We start from the raw sequence: 26,743 nt of genomic DNA on the forward strand, positions 1-26,743 counted from the left end.
CAGTCTATCACTTAGAATCCACAATCCCACGGTTCCAACCCTGACCCAGTCTATCACTTAGACTCCACAATTCCACGGTTCCAACCCTGACCCAGTCCATCACTTAGACTCCACAAATCCACAGTTCCAACCCTGACCCAGTCCATCACTTAGACTCCACAAAGCCACGGTTCCAACCCCAACCCAGTCCATCACTTAGAATCCACAAATCCACGGTTCCAACCCTGACCCAGTCTATCACTTAGACTCCACAATTCCACGGTTCCAACCGTGACCCAGTCTATCACTTAGAATCCACGGTTCCAACCCTGACCCAGTCCATCACTTAGACTCCACAAATCCACAGTTCCAACCCTGACCCAGTCCATCACTTAGACTCCACAAAGCCACGGTTCCAACCCTAACCCAGTCCATCACTTAGAATCCACAAATCCATGGTTCCAACCCTGACCCAGTCTATCACTTAGAATCTACAATTCTAACCCTAACCCAGTCCATCACTTACAATCCACAATTCTAACCCTAACCCAGTCCATCACTTAGAATCCACAAATCCACGGTTCCAACCCTGACCCAGTCTATCACTTAGAATCCACAATTCCACGGTTCCAACCCTAACCCAGTCTATCACTTAGAATCCACGGTTCCAACCCTGACCCAGTCCATCACTTAGAATCCACAATTCCACGGTTCCAACCCTGACCCAGTCTATCACTTAGAATCCACAATTCCACGGTTCTAACCCTGACCCAGTCCATCACTTAGACTCCACAAAGCCACGGTTCCAACCCTAACCCAGTCCATCACTTAGAATCCACAAATCCACGGTTTCAACCCTGACCCAGTCTATCACTTAGAATCCACAATTCTAACCCTAACCCAGTCCATCACTTACAATCCACAATTCTAACCCTAACCCAGTCCATCACTTAGAATCCACAAATCCACGGTTCCAACCCTGACCCAGTCTATCACTTAGAATCCACAATTCCACGGTTCCAACCCTAACCCAGTCTATCACTTAGAATCCACGGTTCCAACCCTGACCCAGTCCATCACTTAGAATCCACAATTCCACGGTTCCAACCCTGACCCAGTCTATCACTTAGAATCCACAATTCCACAGTTCTAACCCTGACCCAGTCCATCACTTAGAATCCACAAATCCACGGTTCCAACCCTAACCCAGTCTATCACTTAGAATCCACAAATCCACGGTTCCAACCCTGACCCAGTCTATCACTTAGAATCCACAATTCCACGGTTCCAACCCTAACCCAGTCTATCACTTAGAATCCACGGTTCCAACCCTGACCCAATCCATCACTTAGAATCCACAATTCCACGGTTCCAACCCTGACCCAGTCTATCACTTAGAATCCACAATTCCACGGTTCTAACCCTGACCCAGTCTATCACTTAGAATCCACAAATCCACGGTTCTAACCCTAACCCAGTCTATCACTTAGAATCCACAATTCCACGGTTCCAACCCTGACCCAGTCTATCACTTAGAATCCACAATTCCACGGTTCCAACCCTGACCCAGTCTATCACTTAGAATCCACAATTTCACGGTTCTAACCCTGACACAGTCCATCACTTAGAATCCACAAATCCACAGTTCCAACCCTGACACAGTCTATCACTTAGAATCCACAATTCCACGGTTCCAACCCTAACCCAGTCTATCACTTAGAATCCACAAATCCACGGTTCCAACCCTAACCCAGTCTATCACTTAGAATCCACAAATCCACGGTTCCAACCCTGACCCAGTCTATCACTTAGAATCCACAAATCCACGGTTCCAACCCTAACCCAGTCTATCACTTAGAATCCACAAATCCACGGTTCCAACCCTAACCCAGTCTATGACTTAGAATCCACAATTTCACGGTTCCAACCCTAACCCAGTCCATCTCTTAGAATCCACAATTCCACGGTTCTAACCCTGACCCAGTCCATCACTTAGACTCCACAAATCCCCAGTTCTAGTCCATCACTTAGAATCCTCTCCTTGTGTCTCAGGTTTGACAATGTGTTCGACTTCAAAGACGTTCCAGGCCAGAAGCGATGGAGGCGATGGTGCTCCAAGAAAGGCGGCAACAGCATCAACCAACACATCAGGTTCACAGAGGACCAGGAGGACCAGGAGGACCTGACACAGCCACAGTGCTGCAGCACCCTTCACAAGGTAAGACCGGGGAAGTGACCGCCTTACAAATATAGTCGATGATCAATACAAGTGATTGGAATCAGAGTCCAAACTAGCCTTTAACCTCTCTTAGGTCTTTGAAGCAGCTAGTGGTGTTACGTAACTATGTTGCTTTTCTCCATAGTCCACACTGCTTGGCTCTTGTTCTAGTAACAACATGGTCCCCCAGGCCTAAGGGTTATAAGGGTTCTTGTCCCTGAAATAGTCTTACAGAGTGTCTATGGATGTTCGCATTCCTCCAGGTCTTGGTATTCCCTGTTCATACTCCTGGACTTCTAATCTAGTCTTAGACTTAGATTGGTCACTTCTAGTCTTAGACTTAGATTGGTCACATCTAGTCCTAGACTTAGATTGGTCACATCTAGTGTTAGACTTAGATTGGTCACATCTAGTGTTAGACTTAGATCGGTCACATCTAGTCTTAGACTTAGATTGATCACATCTAGTCTTAGACTTAGATTGGTCATAGCTAGTCTTAGTCTTAGATTGATCATATCTCGTCTTAGACTTAGATCGGTCACATCTAGTCTTAGACTTAGATTGATCACATCTAGTGTTAGACTTAGATTGGTCACATCTAGTCTTAGACTTAGATTGGTCACATCTAGTGTTAGACTTAGATTGGTCACATCTAGTCTTAGACTTAGATTGGTCACATCTAGTCTTAGACTTAGATTGGTCACATCTAGTCTTAGACTTAGATTGGTCACATCTAGTCTTAGACTTAGATCGGTCACATCTAGTCTTAGACTTAGATTGATCACATCTAGTCTTAGACTTAGATCGGTCACATCTAGTCTTAGACTTAGATTGGTCACATCTAGTGTTAGACTTAGATTGGTCACATCTAGTGTTAGACTTAGATCGGTCACATCTAGTCTTAGACTTAGATTGATCACATCTAGTCTTAGACTTAGATTGGTCATAGCTAGTCTTAGTCTTAGATTGATCATATCTCGTCTTAGACTTAGATCGGTCACATCTAGTCTTAGACTTAGATTGATCACATCTAGTCTTAGACTTAGTTGGTCACATCTAGTCTTAGACTTAGATTGGTCACATCTAGTCTTAGACTTAGATTGGTCACATCTAGTGTTAGACTTAGATTGGTCACATCTAGTCTTAGACTTAGATTGGTCACATCCAGTGTTAGATGTGACCAATCTAAATCTAAGACTACATTATTCTGGAGTCTAAGACTAGATGTGACCAATCTAAGACTAAGACTAGATGTGCAGACAAACCAGACAGTTGAATGCCCTGACAATACCAAGACCATGTCTGGGTGGTTGTGTTGTCAGGATGCAGAAGGACAGGAAGTAGCAGAAGTCTTAAATCCAGACAACATAAAAAGTTAGTACTTAGCACATAGCCTAACAAAGGACAGAAGGACCAGAAGCAGCAGAACATACAAAGTTAGTACTTAGCACATAGCCTAACAAAGGTCAAGTGTTGTGTAGAGCCAACATAGGACAGAGCAGGTACATACAAAGGGGCTAGATTAGTGGCAGCAGCAGGTGGTGAAACTAATGAAGGCAAAACTGCACTTTTTTGGGATTTTGCCTAAGGTTGACAATCATTCTGAGACAATCATACATTATTATTATTATTATTATTATTATTATTATTAGTATTATTATTATTATTATTATAATTTGACTTTGAATGTAATGCCAACATGTTTCTAACTTGAGAGAATGTAGTTTGCAGAAGTAAACAAACATCTTTTCACAGGTGCGTGACTTCCTTGAGAACATAGAGCATGAAGATCAGAGCTCGTCACGTGAGGAGATGAAGGTGTCACACTCTGATGTGTCCCCACAAGACCAGGAGATGAAGGTGTCACACTCTGATGTGTCCCCACAAGACCAGGAGAGGAAGGTGTCACACTCTGATGTGTCCGCACAAGACCAGGAGAGGAAGGTGTCACACTCTGATGTGTCCCCACAAGACCAGGAGATGAATGTGTCACACTCTGATGTGTCCCCACAAGACCAGGAGATGAAGGTGTCGCACTCTGATGTGTCCCCACATGACCAGGAGAGGAAGGTGTCACACTCTGATGTGTCCCCACAAGACCAGGAGAGGAAGGTGTCACACTCTGATGTGTCCCCACAAGACCAGGAGAGAAGTAGCAGCTCCTTGGACCCTGAGGAGTGTGAAGGAAAAAGTGTCCTTCCTCCTCTTCTTGATGAAAAAAGTGTCCTTCCTCCTCTTCTTGATGAAGGAACATCTCATCCACACTTAGAAGCTGTGCAGATACCCCACACACCTGCTGTCAATGGTGGTGAGTAATAATCATCACAACAATAATCTTCAAAATGACAATAGTAATCACAATAATAACCACAATAGTTATTATAATAACAACAATAATAATCATAATAGTAATCATAATAATAACAATCATAATTACAATAACAATAGTAATAATAATAATAAAAATAGTAATCACAATAGTAATCATAATAACGATCATAATTATAATAATAACAACAATAGTAATAATAATAACAACAATATTAATCATAATAATAAAATCATAATTATAATAACAGTAGTAATCATAATAACAACAATAGTAGTCATAATAATAATAATCATAATAACAATAATAATCATGATAATAACAATAGTAATCATAATAATAACAATAGTAATCATAATAATTATAATAATAATAATCATAATAATAACAATAGTATTCATAGTAATAATAATAATCATAATAACAATAATAATCATGATAATAACAATAATAGTAATCATAATAATAACAATAATAGTAATCATAATAATAACATAATAATCATAACAATAATAACAACAATAATAATAATAGTAATAATAATAATAACAATAGTATTCATAATAATAATAATAACAATGATAATCATAACAACAATAATCATAACAATAACAATAGTAATATAATAACAATAGTAATCATAATAATAACAATAGTCATAATGATAACAACAATATCATAATAACAATAATAATCACGATAACAATAATAATCATAACAGCAATAGTAATCATGTTAATAATAACATTAATAATCATAATAACAAAAACAATATTAATCATAAAAATACAAATAGTAATTATAATAATAACAATAATAATCATAATGATAACAACATTAATAATCATAATAGAAACAACAATAATAATTATAATAATAATAATAATCATAACAACAATAATAATCATAATAACAACAATAATAATCATAATAATAAAAATAATAGTTCTCATAAAAATACAAATAGTAATTATAATAATAACAATAATAATCATACTAACAACATTAATAATCATAATAACAACAACATTAATAATCATAATAATAACAACAATAATAATCATAATATTAACAACAATAATAATCATAATAATAACAATTATATTTATGATAATAATAACAACAATAATAATCATGATAGTAACAACAGTAATAATCATGATACTAACAACAATAATAATCATAACAATAACAACAATAATAATCATGATAATAATGAGACTGATATCGCTGCAGTTGTACGTATCGCAGCTGGGTTTAAAAGTTGAACAGTGAAGGTTGTGACAGTTGTGCTGTAGTATGGTGACAGAGTGAATGTGTTGATAGTTGTGCTGTGGTATGGTGACAGAGTGAATGTGTTGACAGTTGTGCTGTAGTATGGTGACAGAGTGAATGTGTTGACAGTTGTGCTGTTGTATGGTGACAGAGTGAATGTGTTGACAGTTGTGCTGTAGTATGGTGACAGTGTGACGGTTTTGACAGTTGGGCTGTAGTATGGTGACGGAGTGAAAGTGTTGACAGTTGTGCTGTAGTATGGTGACAGAGTGAATGTGTTGACAGTTGTGCTGTAGTATGGTGACGGAGTGAATGTGTTGACAGTCGTGCTGTAGTATGGTGACAGAGTGAATGTGTTGACAGTTGTGCTGTAGTATGGTGACAGAGTGAATGTGTTGACTGTTGTGCTGTAGTATGGTGACAGAGTGAATGTGTTGACAGTTGTGCTGTAGTATGGTGACAGAGTGAATGTGTTGATAGTTGTGCTGTAGTATGGTGACAGAGTGAATGTGTTGACAGTTGTGCTGTAGTATGGTGACAGAGTGAATGTGTTGATAGTTGTGCTGTAGTATGGGGACAGAGTGAATGTGTTGACAGTTGTGCTGTAGTATGGTGACAGAGTGAATGTGTTGATGTTGTGCTGTGGTATGGTGACAGAGTGAATGTGTTGACTGTTGTGCTGTAATATGGTGACAGAGTGAATGTGTTGACAGTTGTGCTGTAGTATGGTGACAGAGTGAATGTGTTGATAGTTGTGCTGTAGTATGGTGAGAGAGTGAATGTGTTGATAGTTGTGCTGTAGTATGGTGACAGAGTGAAGGTTGTGACAGTTGTGCTGTAGTATGGTGACAGAGTGAATGTGTTGACAGTTGTGCTGTAGTATGGTGACAGAGTGAATGTATTGACAGTTGTGCTGTAGTATGGTGACAGAGTGAATGTGTTGACAGTTGTGCTGTAGTATGGTGACAGAGTGAATGTGTTGACTGTTGTGCTGTAGTATGGTGACAGAGTGAATGTGTTGACAGTTGTGCTGTAGTATGGTGACAGAGTGAATGTGTTGATAGTTGTGCTGTAGTATGGTGACAGAGTGAATGTGTTGATAGTTGTGCTGTAGTATGGTGACAGAGTGAATGTGTTGATGTTGTGCTGTGGTATGGTGACAGAGTGAATGTGTTGACTGTTGTGCTGTAGTATGGTGACAGAGTGAATGTGTTGACAGTTGTGCTGTAGTATGGTGACAGAGTGAATGTGTTGATAGTTGTGCTGTAGTATGGTGAGAGAGTGAATGTGTTGATAGTTGTGCTGTAGTATGGTGACAGAGTGAAGGTTGTGACAGTTGTGCTGTAGTATGGTGACAGAGTGAATGTGTTGACAGTTGTGCTGTAGTATGGTGACAGAGTGAATGTGTTGACAGTTGTGTTGTAGTATGGTGACAGAGTGAATGTGTTGACAGTTGTGCTGTAGTATGGTGACAGAGTGAATGTGTTGAAGGTGGCAGGAAGTGTAAGAAGAAGAAGAAGAGGAAGTGGGCCAATAAGCAGCAGCAGGTCCCAGCAGACATGGCATCAGAACCAGGTCTGGCCAAGTACTGGGCTCAGCGCTACAGACTCTTCTCCCGCTTCGACCAAGGAATCCGACTAGACCGAGGTCAGTGTTAGAGGAATGTAAACCTGACTAGACCGAGGTCAGTGTTAGAGGAATGTAAACCTGACTAGACCGAGGTCAGTGTTAGAGGAATGTTAACCTGACTAGACCCAGGTCAGTGTTAGAGGAATGTAAACCTGACTAGACCGAGGTCAGTATTAGAGGAATGTTAACCTGACTAGACCGAGGTCAGTGTTAGAGGAATGTTAACCTGACTAGACCGAGGTCAGTGTTAGAGGAATGTTAACCTGACTAGACCGAGGTCAGTTAGAGGAATGTTAACTTGACTAGACCGAGGTCAGTGTTAGAGGAATGTTAACCTGACTAGACCGAGATCAGTGTTAGAGGAATGTTAACCTGACTAGACCGAGGTCAGTGTTAGAGGAATGTTAACCTGACTAGGCCCAGGTCAGTGTTAGAGGAATGTTAACCTGACTAGACCGAGGTCAGTGTTAGAGGAATGTTATCCTGACTAGACCGAGGTCAGTGTTAGAGGAATGTAAACCTGACTAGACCGAGGTCAGTGTTAGAGGAATGTTAACCTGACTAGACCGAGGTCAATGTTAGAGGAATGTAAACCTGACTAGACCGAGGTCAGTGTTAGAGGAATGTTAACCTGACTAGACTGAGGTCAATGTTAGAGGAATGTAAACCTGACTAGACCGAGGTCAGTGTTAGAGGAATGTTAACCTGACTAGACCGAGGTCAATGTTAGAGGAATGTAAACCTGACTAGACCGAGGTCAATGTTAGAGGAATGTTTTCATCCTTTAAACATAATCCAAGGTAACATTCAGTGTGGATGTGCACACAAGCATGTAGTGAAGTGGTGCTAATACTAGTGAAGTGGTGCTAATACTAGTGAAGTGGTGCTAGTGAAGTGGTGCTAATACTAGTGAAGTGGTGCTAGTGAAGTGGTGCTGATACTAGTGAAGTGGTGCTGATACTAGTGAAGTGGTGCTAATACTAGTGACGTGGTGCTAATACTAGTGAAGTGGTGCTAGTGAAGTGGTGCTGATACTAGTGAAATGGTGCTGATACTAGTGAAGTGGTGCTAATACTAGTGAAGTGGTGCTAATACTAGTGAAGTGGTGCTGATACTAGTGAAGTGGTGCTGATACTAGTGAAGTGGTGCTAATACTAGTGAAGTGGTGCTGATACTAGTGAAGTGGTGCTAATACTAGTGAAGTGGTGCTAATACTAGTGAAGTGGTGCTGATACTAGTGAAGTGGTGCTAATACTAGTGAAGTGGTGCTAATACTGTATGTGCTGCAGAGGGTTGGTTCTCCGTCACGCCAGAGAAGATCGCAGAGCACATCGCCCTGAGAGTGGCTTGCAACTTCTCGCACGCTCAGCTGGTCATCGATGCCTTCTGTGGCGTGGGAGGAAACGCCATCCAGTTTGCACTCGCTGGCAAGAGAGGTGAGTACTCTTTTCACAACAGTTATGTCACAGCCCTGTCATACCCACCTCCTTTCACATGACCTGTCACCTCCTTTCATGTGCGCCACCACCTCCTTTTACGTGCGCCACCACCTCCTTTCACGTGCGCCACCACCTCCTTTCACATGGCCTGTCACCTCCTTTCACGTGCGCCGCCACCTCCTTTCATGTGCGCCACCACCTCCTTTCATGTGCACCGCCACCTCCTTTCATGTGCACCGCCACCTCCTTTCACATGGCCTGTCACCTCCTTTCACGTGCGCCGCCACCTCCTTTCATATGGCCTGTCACCTCCTTTCGCGTGCGCCACCACCTCCTTTCACATGGCCTGTCATCTCCTTTCATGTGCCCCACCACCTCCTTTCATGTGCGCCGCCACCTCCTTTCATGTGCCCCACCACCTCCTTTCACATTGCCTGTCACCTCCTTTCACATGGCCTGTCACCTCCTTTCATGTGCGCCGCCACCTCCTTTCACATGGCCTGTCACCTCCTTTCATGTGCGCCGCCACCTCCTTTCACATGGCCTGTCACCTCCTTTCAGATGGCCTGTCACCTCCTTTCATGTGCGCCGCCACCTCCTTTCACGTGCGCCTGTCACCTCCTTTCACGTGCGCCGCCACCTCCTTTCATGTGCGCCGCCACCTCCTTTCATGTGCGCCGCCACCTCCTTTCATGTGCGCCAACACCTCCTTTCAAATGGCCCGTCACCTCCTTTCATGTGCGCCGCCACCTCCTTTCATGTGCGCCAACACCTCCTTTCAAATGGCCCGTCACCTCCTTTCATGTGCGCCGCCACCTCCTTTCATGTGCGCCGCCACCTCCTTTCATGTGCGCCGCCACCTCCTTTCACATGGCCTGTCACCTCCTTTCATGTGCGCCGCCACCTCCTTTCATGTGCGCCGCCACCTCCTTTCATGTGCGCCGCCACCTCCTTTCATGTGCGCCGCCACCTCCTTTCACGTGCGCCGCCACCTCCTTTTACGTGCGCCGCCACCTCCTTTTATGTGCGCCGCCACCTCCTTTCATGTGCGCCACCACCTCATTTAAATTGGCCCGCCACGACGTTGAATGTGGTTTGCTGCGTCATATGACGTGGACGGTTACATTGTTTAAAGTGGCCCACAACGTCATTTAAGGTGGCTCGCCACCTCCTTTCATGTGCACCACCACATCCTTTTACATGGCCTGTCACCTCCTTTCATGTGCGCCACCACCTCCTTTCACATGGCCTTTCACCTCCTTTCATGTGCGCCGCCACCTCCTTTCACATGGCCTGTCACCTCCTTTCATGTGCGCCGCCACCTCCTTTCATGTGCGCTGCCACCTCCTTTCATGTGCCCCACCACCTCCTTTCATGTGCGCCGCCACCTCCTTTCAGATGGCCTGTCACCTCCTTTCACGTGCGCCTGTCACCTCCTTTCATGTGCGCCACCACCTCCTTTCATGTGCGCCGCCACCTCCTTTCATGTGCGCCGCCACCTCCTTTCATGTGCGCCGCCACCTCCTTTCACATGGCCCGTCACCTCCTTTCACGTGCGCCACCACCTCCTTTCATGTTCCCCACCACATCCTTTCATGTGCGCCGCCACATTCTTTCACATGGCCTGTCACCTCCTTTCATGTGCACCGCCACCTCCTTTCATGTGCGCCTGTCACCTCCTTTCATGTGCGCCGCCACCTCCTTTCATGTGCGCCGCCACCTCTTTTCACATGGCCTGTCACCTCCTTTCATGTGCCCCGCCACCTCCTTACATGTGCCCCGCCACCTCCTTACATGTGCCCCGCCACCTCCTTTCATGTGCCCCGCCACCTCCTTTCATGTGCCCCGCCACCTCCTTTCATGTGCGCCGCCACCTCCTTTCATGTGCGCCGCCACCTCCTTTCACGTGCGCCGCCACCTCCTTTCACGTGCGCCGTCACCTCCTTTCACGTGCGCCTGTCACCTCCTTTCACGTGCGCCGCCACCTCCTTTCACGTGCGCCGCCACCTCCTTTCACGTGCGCCGCCACCTCCTTTCACATGGCCGTCACCTCCTTTCACGTGCGCCGCCACCTCCTTTCACGTGCGCCTGTCACCTCCTTTCACGTGCGCCTGTCACCTCCTTTCACGTGCGCCGCCACCTCCTTTCACGTGCCCCACCACCTCCTTTCACGTGCGCCAACACCTTTCAAATGGCCCGTCACCTCCTTTCATGTGCACCGCCACCTCCTTTCATGTGCGCCACCACCTCCTTTCATGTGCGCCGCCACCTCCTTTCATGTGCGCCGCCACCTCCTTTCACATGGCCTGTCACCTCCTTTCAGATGGCCTGTCACCTCCTTTCATGTGCGCCACCACCTCCTTTCATGTGCGCCGCCACCTCCTTTCATGTGCGCCGCCACCTCCTTTCACATGGCCTGTCACCTCCTTTCATATGGCCTGTCACCTCCTTTCATGTGCGCCACCACCTCCTTTCATGTGCGCCACCACCTCCTTTTATGTGCGCCGCCACCTCCTTTCATGTGCGCCACCACCTCCTTTCATGTGCACCAACACCTCATTTAAATTGGCCCGCCACGACGTTGAATGTGGTTTGCTGCGTCATATGACGTGGACGGTTACATTGTTTAAATTGGCCCACAACGTCATTTAAGGTGGCTTGCCACCTCCTTTCATGTGCACCACCACATCCTTTCATGTGCACCACCACCTCCTTTCATGTGCACCACCACCTCCTTTCATGTGCACCGCCACCTCCTTTCATGTGCACCGCCACATCCTTTTATATGCACTGCCACCTCGTTTAAATTGGCCTGCCACGACATTGAATGTGGGTTACCGCGTCATATAAGGTGGCCAATTACATTGTTTAAAGTGGCCCACAATGTCATTTATGTTGGCTCGCCACCTCATTTCATGTGCACCGCCACCTTGTTTCATGTGCACCGCCACCTCATTTGATGTGCACCGCCACATCGTTTAAATTGGCCCGCCACCTCATTTGATGTGCACCACCACCTTGTTTGAATTGGCCCGCCACCTCATTTGATGTGCACCGCCACTTCGTTTAAATTGGCCCGCTACCTCGTTTGATGTGCACCACCACCTTGTTTGAATTGGCCCGCCACCTCATTTGATGTGCACCGCCACCTCGTTTAATTTGGCCCGCCACCTCATTTGATGTGCACCGCCACCTTGTTTGAATTGGCCCGCCACCTCATTTGATGTGCACCGCCACCTTGTTTGAATTGGCCCGCCACCTCATTTGATGTGCACCGCCACCTCGTTTAAATTGGCCCGCTACCTCGTTTGATGTGTACGACCACCTTGTTTGAATTGGCCCGCCACCTCATTTGATGTGCACCACCACCTTGTTTGAATTGGCCCGCCACCTCATTTGATGTGCACCGCCACCTCGTTTAAATTGGCCCGCTACCTCGTTTGATGTGTACCACCACCTTGTTTGAATTGGCCCGCCACCTTGTTTAATTTGGCCCGCCACCTCATTTGATGTGCACTGCCACATCGTTTTAATTGGCCTGCCACAACATTGAATGTGGGTTACCGCGTCATATAAGGTGGCCAATTACATTGTTTAAATTGGCCCGCAATGTCATTTATGTTGGCTCGCCACCTCCTTTCATGTGCACCGCCACCTTGTTTCATGTGCACCGCCACCTCATTTGATGTGCACCGCCACATCATTTAAATTGGCCCGCTACCTCGTTTGATGTGTACCACCACCTTGTTTGAATTGGCCCGCCACCTTGTTTAATTTGGCCCGCCACCTCATTTGATGTGCACTGCCACATCGTTTAAATTGGCCTGCCACGACATTGAATGTGGGTTACCGTGTCATATAATGTGGCCAATTACATTGTTTAATTTGGCCCGCAATGTCATTTATGTTGGCTCGCCACCTCCTTTCATGTGCACCACCACCTTGTTTCATGTGCACCGCCACCTCATTTGATGTGCACCGCCACATCATTTAAATTGGCCCGCTACCTCGTTTGATGTGTACCACCACCTTGTTTGAATTGGCCCGCCACCTTGTTTAATTTGGCCCGCCACCTCATTTGATGTGCACTGCCACTTCGTTTAAATTGGCCTGCCACGACATTGAATGTGGGTTACCGCGTCATATAAGGTGGCCAATTACATTGTTTAAATTGGCCCGCAATGTCATTTATGTTGGCTCGCCACCTCCTTTCATGTGCACCGCCACTTTGTTTCATGTGCACCGCCACCTCATTTGATGTGCACCGCCACATCGTTTAAATTGGCCCGCCACCTCATTTGATGTGCACCACCACCTTGTTTGAATTGCCCCGCACCTCATTTGATGTGCACCGCCACCTCGTTTAAATTGGCCCGCTACCTCGTTTGATGTGTACCACCACCTTGTTTGAATTGGCCCACCACCTTGTTTAATTTGGCCCGCCACCTCATTTGATGTGCACCACCACCTTGTTTGAATTGGCCCGTCACCTCATTTGATGTGCACCGCCACATCGTTTGAATTGGCCCGCTACCTCGTTTGATGTGCACCGCCACCTTGTTTGAATTGGCCCGCTACCTCGTTTGATGTGCACCGCCACCTTGTTTGAATTGGCCCATCACCTCATTTGATGTGCACCGCCACCTTGTTTGAATTGGCCCGCTACCTCGTTTGATGTGCACCACCACCTTGTTTGAATTGGCCCGCTACCTCGTTTGATGTGTACTACCACCTTGTTTGAATTGGCCCGCCACCTTGTTTAATTTGGCCCGCCACCTCATTTGATGTGCACCACCACCTTGTTTGAATTGGCCCGTCACCTCGTTTGATGTGCACCGCCACCTTGTTTGAAGTGGCCCGCTACCTCGTTTGATGTGCACCGCCACCTTGTTTGAATTAGCCCGCTACCTCGTTTGATGTGCACCGCCACCTCGTTTGAATTGACCCGCTACCTCGTTTGATGTGCACCACCACCTTGTTTGAATTGGCCCGCTACCTCGTTTGATGTGTACTACCACCTTGTTTGAATTGGCCCACAACGTCATTTAATGTGCCCCGCCACGTCGTTTAATGTGGTTTTCCGCGTCGTATAATGTGGCCTGCCACAATGTTTAAAGTCGCTTGCCACAATGTTTTAAAGTGGCCCTCCACGTTGTGTAATGTGGCATACCATATTGTTTAACGTGGCCCCCCACGTCATTTAAGTTGGCCCGCCATATCATTTAAGGTGTTCCGCCATGTCGTTAAAAGTGGTTTGCTGCGTCGTATAAGGTGGCCTGCCACAATGTTTAAAGTCGCTTGCCACAATGTTTTAAAGTGGCCCTCCACGTTGTGTAATGTGGCATACCATATTGTTTAAAGTGGCCCCCCACGTCATTTAAGTTGGCCCGACATATCATTTAAGGTGTCCCGCCATGTCGTTAAAAGTGGTTTGCTGCGTCGTATAAGGTGGCCTGCCACAATGTTTAAAGTCGCTTGCCACAATGTTTTAAAGTGGCCCTCCATGTTGTGTAATGTGGCATACCATATTGTTTAAAGTAGCCCCCCACGTCATTTAAGTTGGCCCGCCATATCATTTAAGGTGTCCCGCCATGTCGTTAAAAGTGGTTTGCTGCGTCGTATAAGGTGGCCTGCCACAATGTTTAAAGTCGCTTGCCACAATGTTTTAAAGTGGCCCTCCACGTTGTGTAATGTGGCATACCATATTGTTTAAAGTGGCCCCCCACGTCATTTAAGTTGGCCCGCCATATCATTTAAGGTGTCCCGCCATGTCGTTAAAAGTGGTTTGCTGCGTCGTATAAGGTGGCCTGCCACAATGTTTAAAGTCGCTTGCCACAATGTTTTAAAGTGGCCCTCCACGTTGTGTAATGTGGCATACCATATTGTTTAAATTGGCCCCCCACGTCATTTAAGTTGGCCCGCCATATCATTTAAGGTGTCTTGCCATGTCGTTAAAAGTGGTTTGCTGCGTCGTATAAGGTGGCCTGCCACAATGTTTAGAGTGGCCCTCCACGTTGTGTAATGTGGCATACCATATTGTTTAAAGTGGCCCCCCACGTCATTTAAGTTGGCCCGCCATATCATTTAAGGTGTCTTGCCATGTCGTTAAAAGTGGTTTGCTGCGTCGTATAAGGTGGCCTGCCACAATGTTTAAAGTCGCTTGCCACAATGTTTAATGTGGCCCTCCACGTAGTGTAATGTGGCATACCTCATTGTTTAAGGTGGCCCCCCACGTCATTTAAAAATGTAAGAATAGTTTCATGTTGACATCAACCCTCAATGACTTATCCATTATCCTCTCACTAAATAATGTCATATGTTACATATTTTCTACCGTTTGTCCCCTTCAGGGTGGCGGGGGGTGCTGGAGCCTATCACAGCTGCATTCTAGTCCTCAGTTAACAGAACGAAATAGACCTTTTTCATTTATAACCATTAAAAATATGAAAACACATGTATTTATGTACCGCAGTTTCATGTAAATCTGTTATTGTATACAACACTCAGCTGTAATGCACTATTCCACCACTTGTGGCAGTAATGACATCATCAAACAAACAGAAGAAGTCAGTTTCTCAAGCGCCAAACTGATGACTAAAGTGGTGAACTTGCACTTATATTTAATGGCTTAAAAACATATTTATTATTATGATTGGAGTGCTGCTACACCACAGCTAAGCACGCAGTAGCACACATAGGTGACACTGTAAAGATATATCATTATTTACACATAGAAAAGTCGCCAGTACCAAACGTGTCCGCATCCTTGCTCCTCCTGGGACCAAAGACTCTGTGCGTGTGCCCTCAGTGCTGGCGGTGGACATCGACCCGCTGCGTCTGGACTTGGCGCGCCACAACGCCGCCGTCTATGGCGTGGAGCGCCACATCGACTTCGTGCAGGGAGACTTCCTCCAGCTAGCACCTCGTCTGCGCGGTGACGTGGTCTTCCTGTCTCCCCCCTGGGGGGGTCCAGACTACCTGACTGCCCAAGTCTTTGATCTCAGGACCATGATGGAGCCCGATGGATATCCTTTGTAGTTTTATCCTCCTTGAAAGTACTCACTTTTACACATCTTTGACAGTACTTACCAAGTATTATTATCCTTGACAGTACTCACTTTTACACATCTTTGACAGTACTTACCAAGTATTATTATCCTCCTTGACAGTACTCACTTTTACACATCGTTGACAGTACTTACCAAGTATTATTATCCTCCTTGACAGTACTCACTTTTACACATCTTTGACAGTACTTACCAAGTATTATTATCCTTGACAGTACTCACTTTTACACATCTTTGACAGTACTTACCAAGTATTATTATCCTCCTTGACAGTACTCACTTTTACACATCGTTGACAGTACTTACCAAGTATTATTATCCTCCTTGACAGTACTCACTTTTACACATCTTTGACAGTACTTACCAAGTATTATTATCCTTGACAGTACTCACTTTTACACATCTTTGACAGTACTTACCAAGTATTATTATCCTCCTTGACAGTACTCACTTTTACACATCTTTGACAGTACTTACCAAGTATTATTATCCTTGACAGTACTCACTTTTACACATCTTTGACAGTACTTACCAAGTATTATTATTCTCCTTGACAGTACTCACTTTTACACATCTTTGACAGTACTTACCAAGTATTATTATCCTTGACAGTACTCACGTTTACACATCTTTGACAGTACTTACCAAGTATTATTATCCTTCTTGACAGTACTCACTTTTACACATCTTTGACAGTACTTACCAAGTATTATTATCCTTGACAGTACTCACTTTTACACATCGTTGACAGTACTTACCAAGTATTATTATCCTCCTTGACAGTACTCACTTTTACACATCTTTGACAGTACTTACCAAGTATTATTATCCTTGACAGTACTCACTTTTACACATCTTTGACAGTACTTACCAAGTATTATTATCCTCCTTGACAGTACTCACTTTTACACATCTTTGACAGTACTTACCAAGTATTATTATCCTCCTTGACAGTACTCACTTTTACACATCTTTGACAGTACTTACCAAGTATTATTATCCTCCTTGACAGTACTCACTTTTACACATCTTTGACAGTACTTACCAAGTATTATTATCCTCCTTGACAGTACTCACTTTTACACATCTTTGACAGTACTTACCAAGTATTATTATCCTCCTTGACAGTACTCACTTTTACACATCTTTGACAGTACTTACCAAGTATTATTATCCTCCTTGACAGTACTCACTTTTACACATCTTTGACAGTACTTACCAAGTATTATTATCCTTGACAGTACTCACTTTTACACATCTTTGACAGTACTTACCAAGTATTATTATCCTCCTTGACAGTACTCACTTTTACACATCGTTGACAGTACTTACCAAGTATTATTATCCTCCTTGACAGTACTCACTTTTACACATCTTTGACAGTACTTACCAAGTATTATTATCCTTGACAGTACTCACTTTTACACATCTTTGACAGTACTTACCAAGTATTATTATCCTCCTTGACAGTACTCACTTTTACACATCGTTGACAGTACTTACCAAGTATTATTATCCTCCTTGACAGTACTCACTTTTACACATCTTTGACAGTACTTACCAAGTATTATTATCCTTGACAGTACTCACTTTTACACATCTTTGACAGTACTTACCAAGTATTATTATCCTCATTGACAGTACTCACTTTTACACATCTTTGACAGTACTTACAAAGTATTATTATCCTTGACAGTACTCACTTTTACACATCTTTGACAGTACTTACCAAGTATTATTATTCTCCTTGACAGTACTCACTTTTACACATCTTTGACAGTACTTACCAAGTATTATTATCCTTGACAGTACTCACGTTTACACATCTTTGACAGTACTTACCAAGTATTATTATCCTCCTTGACAGTACTCACTTTTACACATCTTTGACAGTACTTACCAAGTATTATTATCCTTGACAGTACTCACTTTTACACATCTTTGACAGTACTTACCAAGTATTATTATCCTCCTTGACAGTACTCACTTTTACACATCGTTGACAGTACTTACCAAGTATTATTATCCTCCTTGACAGTACTCACTTTTACACATCTTTGACAGTACTTACCAAGTATTATTATCCTTGACAGTACTCACTTTTACACATCGTTGACAGTACTTACCAAGTATTATTATCCTCCTTGACAGTACTCACTTTTACACATCTTTGACAGTACTTACCAAGTATTATTATCCTTGACAGTACTCACTTTTACACATCTTTGACAGTACTTACCAAGTATTATTATCCTCCTTGACAGTACTCACTTTTACACATCTTTGACAGTACTTACCAAGTATTATTATCCTCCTTGACAGTACTCACTTTTACACATCTTTGACAGTACTTACCAAGTATTATTATCCTCCTTGACAGTACTCACTTTTACACATCTTTGACAGTACTTACCAAGTATTATTATCCTCCTTGACAGTACTCACTTTTACACATCTTTGACAGTACTTACCAAGTATTATTATCCTCCTTGACAGTACTCACTTTTACACATCTTTGACAGTACTTACCAAGTATTATTATCCTCCTTGACAGTACTCACTTTTACACATCTTTGACAGTACTTACCAAGTATTATTATCCTTGACAGTACTCACTTTTACACATCTTTGACAGTACTTACCAAGTATTATTATCCTCCTTGACAGTACTCACTTTTACACATCTTTGACAGTACTTACCAAGTATTATTATCCTCCTTGACAGTACTCACTTTTACACATCTTTGACAGTACTTACCAAGTATTATTATCCTTGACAGTACTCACTTTTACACATCTTTGACAGTACTTACCAAGTATTATTATCCTCCTTGACAGTACTCACTTTTACACATCGTTGACAGTACTTACCAAGTATTATTATCCTCCTTGACAGTACTCACTTTTACACATCTTTGACAGTACTTACCAAGTATTATTATCCTTGACAGTACTCACTTTTACACATCTTTGACAGTACTTACCAAGTATTATTATCCTCATTGACAGTACTCACTTTTACACATCTTTGACAGTACTTACAAAGTATTATTATCCTTGACAGTACTCACTTTTACACATCTTTGACAGTACTTACCAAGTATTATTATTCTCCTTGACAGTACTCACTTTTACACATCTTTGACAGTACTTACCAAGTATTATTATCCTTGACAGTACTCACGTTTATACATCTTTGACAGTACTTACCAAGTATTATTATCCTCCTTGACAGTACTCACTTTTACACATCTTTGACAGTACTTACCAAGTATTATTATCCTTGACAGTACTCACTTTTACACATCGTTGACAGTACTTACCAAGTATTATTATCCTCCTTGACAGTACTCACTTTTACACATCTTTGACAGTACTTACCAAGTATTATTATCCTTGACAGTACTCACTTTTACACATCTTTGACAGTACTTACCAAGTATTATTATCCTCCTTGACAGTACTCACTTTTACACATCTTTGACAGTACTTACCAAGTATTATTATCCTTGACAGTACTCACTTTTACACATCTTTGACAGTACTTACCAAGTATTATTATCCTCCTTGACAGTACTCACTTTTACACATCTTTGACAGTACTTACCAAGTATTATTATCTTCCTTGACAGTACTCACTTTTACACATCTTTGACAGTACTTACCAAGTATTATTATCCTCCTTGACAGTACTCACTTTTACACATCTTTGACAGTACTTACCAAGTATTATTATCCTCCTTGACAGTACTCACTTTTACACATCTTTGACAGTACTTACCAAGTATTATTATCCTTGACAGTACTCACTTTTACACATCTTTGACAGTACTTACCAAGTATTATTATCCTCCTTGACAGTACTCACTTTTACACATCTTTGACAGTACTTACCAAGTATTATTATCCTCCTTGACAGTACTCACTTTTACACATCTTTGACAGTACTTACCAAGTATTATTATCCTCCTTGACAGTACTCACTTTTACACATCTTTGACAGTACTTAGCAAGTATTATTATCCTCCTTGACAGTACTCACTTTTACACATCTTTGACAGTACTTAGCAAGTATTATTATCCTCCTTGACAGTACTCACTTTTACACATCTTTGAAAGTACTTAGCAAGTATTATTATCCTCCTTGACAGTACTCACTTTTACACATCTTTGACAGTACTTAGCAAGTATTATTATCCTCCTTGACAGTACTCACTTTTACACATCTTTGACAGTACTTACCAAGTATTATTATCCTCCTTGACAGTACTCACTTTTCACATCTTTGACAGTACTTAGCAAGTATTATTATCCTCCTTGACAGTACTCACTTTTACACATCTTTGACAGTACTTACCAAGTATTATTATCCTCATGGACAGTACTCACTTTTACACATCTTTGACAGTACTTACCAAGTATTATTATCCTCCTTGACAGTACTCACTTTTACACATCTTTGACAGTACTTACCAAGTATTATTATCCTCCTTGACAGTACTCACTTTTACACATCTTTGACAGTACTTACCAAGTATTATTATCCTCCTTGACAGTACTCACTTTTACACATCTTTGACAGTACTTACCAAGTATTATTATCCTCCTTGACAGTACTCACTTTTACACATCTTTGACAGTACTTACCAAGTATTATTATCCTCCTTGACAGTACTCACTTTTCACATCTTCCATGTGGCCAATCAGATCACAGACAACATCGTCTACTTCCTGCCTCGCAACGCTGACATGGACCAGGTCACTTCTACTATGTCTTTATTACATATTCATGTCATATTCACTTATTCACTCACACATCTAACTCCCATATATTCATGTCATATTCACTTATTCACTCACACATCTAACTCCCATATATTCATGTCGTATTCACTTATTCACTCACACATCTAACTCCCATATATTCATGTCATATTCACTTATTCACTCACACATCTAACTCCCCATATATTCATGTCATATTCACTTATTCACTCACACATCTAACTCCCCATATATTCATGTCATATTCACTTATTCACTCACACATCTAACTCCCCATATATTCATGTCATATTCACTTATTCACTCACACATCTAACTCCCATATATTCATGTCATATTCACTTATTCACTCACACATCTAACTCCCCATATATTCATGTCATATTCACTTATTCACTCACACATCTAACTCCCCATATATTCATGTCATATTCACTTATTCACTCACACATCTAACTCCCCATATATTCATGTCATATTCACTTATTCACTCACACATCTAACTCCCCATATATTCATGTCATATTCACTTATTCACTCACATCTAACTCCCATATATTCATGTCATATGTACTTATTCACTCACACATCTAACTCCCCATATATTCATGTCATATGTACTTATTCACTCACACATCTAACTCCCCATATATTCATGTCATATTCACTTATTCACTCACACATCTAACGCCCCATATATTCATGTCATATTCACTTATTCACTCACACATCTAACACCATATATTCATGTCATATTTACTTATTCACTCACACATCTAACTCCCCATATATTGATGTCATATTCACTTATTCACTCACACATCTAACTCCCCATATATTCATGTCATATTCACTTATTCACTCACACATCTAACTCACATATATTCATGTCATATGTACTTATTCACTCACACATCTAACTCACCATATATTCATGTCATATTCACTTATTCACTCACACATCTAACTCACCATATATTCATGTCATATTCACTTATTCACTCACACATCTAACTCCCATATATTCATGTCATATTCACTTATTCACTCACACATCTAACTCCCATATATTCATGTCATATTCACTTATTCACTCACACATCTAACTCACATATATTCATGTCATATGTACTTATTCACTCACACATCTAACTCCCCATATATTCATGTCATATTCACTTATTCACTCACACATCTAACTCCCCATATATTCATGTCATATTCACTTATTCACTCACACATCTAACTCCCATATATTCATGTCATATTCACTTATTCACTCACACATCTAACTCACCATATATTCATGTCATATTCACTTATTCACTCACACATCTAACTCCCATATATTCATGTCATATGTACTTATTCACTCACACATCTAACTCCCATATATTCATGTCATATTCACTTATTCACTCACACATCTAACTCCCATATATTCACGTCATATGTACTTATTCACTCACACATCTAACTCACCATATATTCATGTCATATGTACTTATTCACTCACACATCTAACTCCCATATATTCATGTCATATTCACTTATTCACTCACACATCTAACTCCCATATATTCATGTCATATGTACTTATTCACTCACACATCTAACTCCCATATATTCGTGTCGTATTCACTTATTCACTCACACATCTAACTCCCCATATATTCATGTCATATTCACTTATTCACTCACACATCTAACTCCCATATATTCATGTCATATTCACTTATTCACTCACACATCTAACTCACCATATATTCATGTCATGTTCACTTATTCACTCACACATCTAACTCCCATATATTCATGTCATATTCACTTATTCACTCACACATCTAACTCCCATATATTCATGTCTTATGTACTTATTCACTCACACATCTAACTCCCATATATTCATGTCATATGTACTTATTCACTCACACATCTAACTCCCATATATTCATGTCATATTCACTTATTCACTCACACATCTAACTCCCATATATTCATGTCATATGTACTTATTCACTCACACATCTAACTCCCATATATTCATGTCATATTCACTTATTCACTCACACATCTAACTCACATATATTCATGTCATATTCACTTATTCACTCACACATCTAACTCCCATATATTCATGTCATATTCACTTATTCACTCACACATCTAACTCACATATATTCATGTCATATTCACTTATTCACTCACACTAACTCCCCATATATTCATGTCATATGTACTTATTCACTCACACATCTAACTCCCATATATTAATGTCATATTCACTTATTCACTCACACATCTAACTCCCCATATATTCATGTCATATTCACTTATTCACTCACACATCTAACTCCCCATATATTCATGTCATATTTACTTATTCACTCACACATCTAACTCACATATATTCATGTCATATTCACTTATTCACTCACACATCTAACTCCCCATATATTCCTGTCATATTTACTTATTCACTCACACATCTAACTCACATATATTCATTCATGTCATATTCACTTATTCACTCACACATCTAACTCACCATATATTCATGTCATATTCACTTATTCACTCACACATCTAACTCCCCATATATTCATGTCATATGTACTTATTCACTCACACATCTAACTCCCCATATATTCATGTCATATGTACTTATTCACTCACACATCTAACTCACATATATTCATGTCATATTCACTTATTCACTCACACATCTAACTCACCATATATTCATGTCATATTCACTTATTCACTCACACATCTAACTCCCCATATATTCATGTCATATTTACTTATTCACTCACACATCTAACTCACATATATTCATGTCATATTCACTTATTCACTCACACATCTAACTCACCATATATTCATGTCATATTCACTTATTCATTCACACATCTGACTCCTATATATTCATGTCATATGTACTTATTCACTCACACATCTAACTCCCATATATTCATGTCATATGTACATATTCACTCACACATCTAACTCCCATATAGTCATGTCATATTTACTTATTCACTCACACATCTAACTCCCCATATATTCATGTCATATGTACTTATTCACTCACACATCTAACTCCCATATATTAATGTCATATGTACTTATTCACTCACACATCTAACTCTCATATATTCATGTCATATTCACTTATTCACTCACACATCTAACTCCCCATATATTCATGTCATATTCACTTATTCACTCACACATCTAACTCCCATATATTCATGTCATGTTTACTTATTCACTCACACATCTAACTCCCATATATTCATGTCATATTCACTTATTCACTCACACATCTAACTCACATATATTCATGTCATATGTACTTATTCACTCACACATCTAACTCTCCATATATTCATGTCATATTCACTTATTCACTCACACATCTAACTCACATATATTCATGTCATATGTACTTATTCACTCACACATCTAACTCCCATATATTCATGTCATATGTACTTATTCACTCACACATCTAACTCACATATATTCATGTCATATTCACTTATTCACTCACACATCTAACTCCCATGTATTCATGTCATATGTACTTATTCACTCACATATCTAACTCCCCATATATTCATGTCATATTTACTTATTCACTCATACATCTAACTCACATATATTCATGTCATATTCACTTATTCACTCACACATCTAACTCACCATATATTCATGTCATATTCACTCACACATCTAACTCCCATATATTCATGTCATATGTACTTATTCACTCACACATCTAACTCCCATATATTCATGTCATATGTACATATTCACTCACACATCTAACTCCCATATATTCATGTCATATTCACTTATTCACTCACACATCTAACTCCCCATATATTCATGTCATATTCACTTATTCACTCACACATCTAACTCCCCATATATTCATGTCATATGTACTTATTCACTCACACATCTAACTCACATATATTCATGTCATATGTACTTATTCACTCACACATCTAACTCCCCATATATTCATGTCATATTCACTTATTCACTCACACATCTAACTCACATATATTCATGTCATATGTACTTATTCACTCACACATCTAACTCCCATATATTCATGTCATATGTACTTATTCACTCACACATCTAACTCACATATATTCATGTCATATTCACTTATTCACTCACACATCTAACTCCCATGTATTCATGTCATATGTACTTATTCACTCACACATCTAACTCCCCATATATTCATGTCATATGTACTTATTCACTCACACATCTAACTCCCCATATATTCATGTCATATTTACTTATTCACTCACACATCTAACTCCCCATATATTCATGTCATATGTACTTATTCACTCACACATCTAACTCCCCATATATTCATGTCATATTCACTTATTCACTCACACATCTAACTCCCCATATATTCATGTCATATTCACTTATTCACTCACACATCTAACTCCCATGTATTCATGTCATATGTACTTATTCACTCACACATCTAACTCCCCATATATTCATGTCATATGTACTTATTCACTCACACATCTAACTCCCCATATATTCATGTCATATTCACTTATTCACTCACACATCTAACTCCCCATATATTCATGTCATATTCACTTATTCACTCACACATCTAACTCCCCATATATTCATGTCATATTCACTTATTCACTCACACATCTAACTCCCCATATATTCATGTCATATTCACTTATTCACTCACACATCTAGCTCCCCATATATTCATGTCATATTCACTTATTCACTCACACATCTAACTCCCCATATATTCATGTCATATTCACTTATTTACTCACACATCTAACTCCCATATATTCATGTCATATTCACTTATTCACTCACACATCTAACTCCCCATATATTCATGTCATATTCACTTATTCACTCACACATCTAACTCCCCATATATTCATGTCATATTCACTTATTCACTCACATATATTCCTGATAGTACATTACTAACTCCCATCCAGAATCAAGTCATGTATTGGAATTTTCATTTAATAATAATAATAATGTATGTTATGAATATTCATGTAATATCGTATGCATTATGAATATTCATGTGATCATTTCTGTGTTGTGAATATTCATGTAGTAGTAATAATAATGTGTTCATAGGTTGTCTCCCTGGCGGGTGCAGGAGGAAAAGTGGAAGTGGAACAAAACTTACTCAACAACAAACTGAAGACCATCACTGCGTACTTTGGTAGTACTTTGATCCATTCACACTCCTGAAAACTCTCATCATCATGTACTACGTGTTCATGTACTAAATGTTTATGTACTTCATCATCATGTACTACATGTTCATGTACTACATGATCATGTACTAAATGTTCATGTACTACATGTTTATGTACTTCATCATCATGTACTACATGTTCATGTACTAAATGTTTATGTACTTCATCATCATGTAGTACGTGTTCATGTACTACATGATCATGTACTAAATGTTCATGTACTACTTAATCATGTACTAAATGTTCATGTACTACATGATCATGTACTAAATGTCCATGTACTACTTAATTATGTACTAAATGTTCATGTAGTACATGATCATGTACTAAATGTTCATGTACTACATGATCATGTACTAAATGTTCATGTACTACTTAATCATGTACTAAATGTTCATGTACTACATGATCATGTACTAAATGTTCATGTACTACATGATCATGTACTAAATGTTCATGTACTACATAATCATGTAATAAATGTTCATGTACTACATGATTATGTACTAAATGTGCTTAAACTATAGTATGTACTAAATGTTCATGTACTACAGAATTATGTACTAAATGTTCATGTACTACATGATCATGTACTAAATGTTCATGTACTACATGATCATGTACTAAATGATCATGTACTACATACACTAGATGTGTCCCAATGGTGGAAAAGCCTCCCAGCAGTGTCACCTAGCCTCACTTAGGTATGCGGTCAGGTG

At 40.8% G+C, this 26,743-nt stretch overlaps 1 protein-coding gene across 2 annotated transcripts in view; it reads left to right on the forward strand.

Annotated features, from left to right (window-relative positions):
* The window catches only part of LOC133664810 (trimethylguanosine synthase-like), a 48,859-nt gene extending 22,116 nt beyond the window's left edge, over positions 1 to 26,743 (forward strand). For both annotated transcript variants that reach the window (XM_062069730.1, XM_062069732.1), the window contains 7 exons: positions 2,032 to 2,197; positions 3,953 to 4,505; positions 7,293 to 7,448; positions 8,720 to 8,866; positions 15,678 to 15,894; positions 20,616 to 20,694; positions 25,900 to 26,743. In XM_062069730.1, the coding sequence (XP_061925714.1) occupies positions 2,032 to 2,197; positions 3,953 to 4,505; positions 7,293 to 7,448; positions 8,720 to 8,866; positions 15,678 to 15,894; positions 20,616 to 20,694; positions 25,900 to 26,016 (1,435 nt within the window). In that variant the 3' untranslated portion in view covers positions 26,017 to 26,743. The remainder of the gene's footprint in view (positions 1 to 2,031; positions 2,198 to 3,952; positions 4,506 to 7,292; positions 7,449 to 8,719; positions 8,867 to 15,677; positions 15,895 to 20,615; positions 20,695 to 25,899) is intronic.

This window comes from Entelurus aequoreus, linkage group LG14 (genome assembly GCF_033978785.1).
Source record: "Entelurus aequoreus isolate RoL-2023_Sb linkage group LG14, RoL_Eaeq_v1.1, whole genome shotgun sequence".
Classification (NCBI taxonomy): domain Eukaryota; kingdom Metazoa; phylum Chordata; class Actinopteri; order Syngnathiformes; family Syngnathidae; genus Entelurus; species Entelurus aequoreus.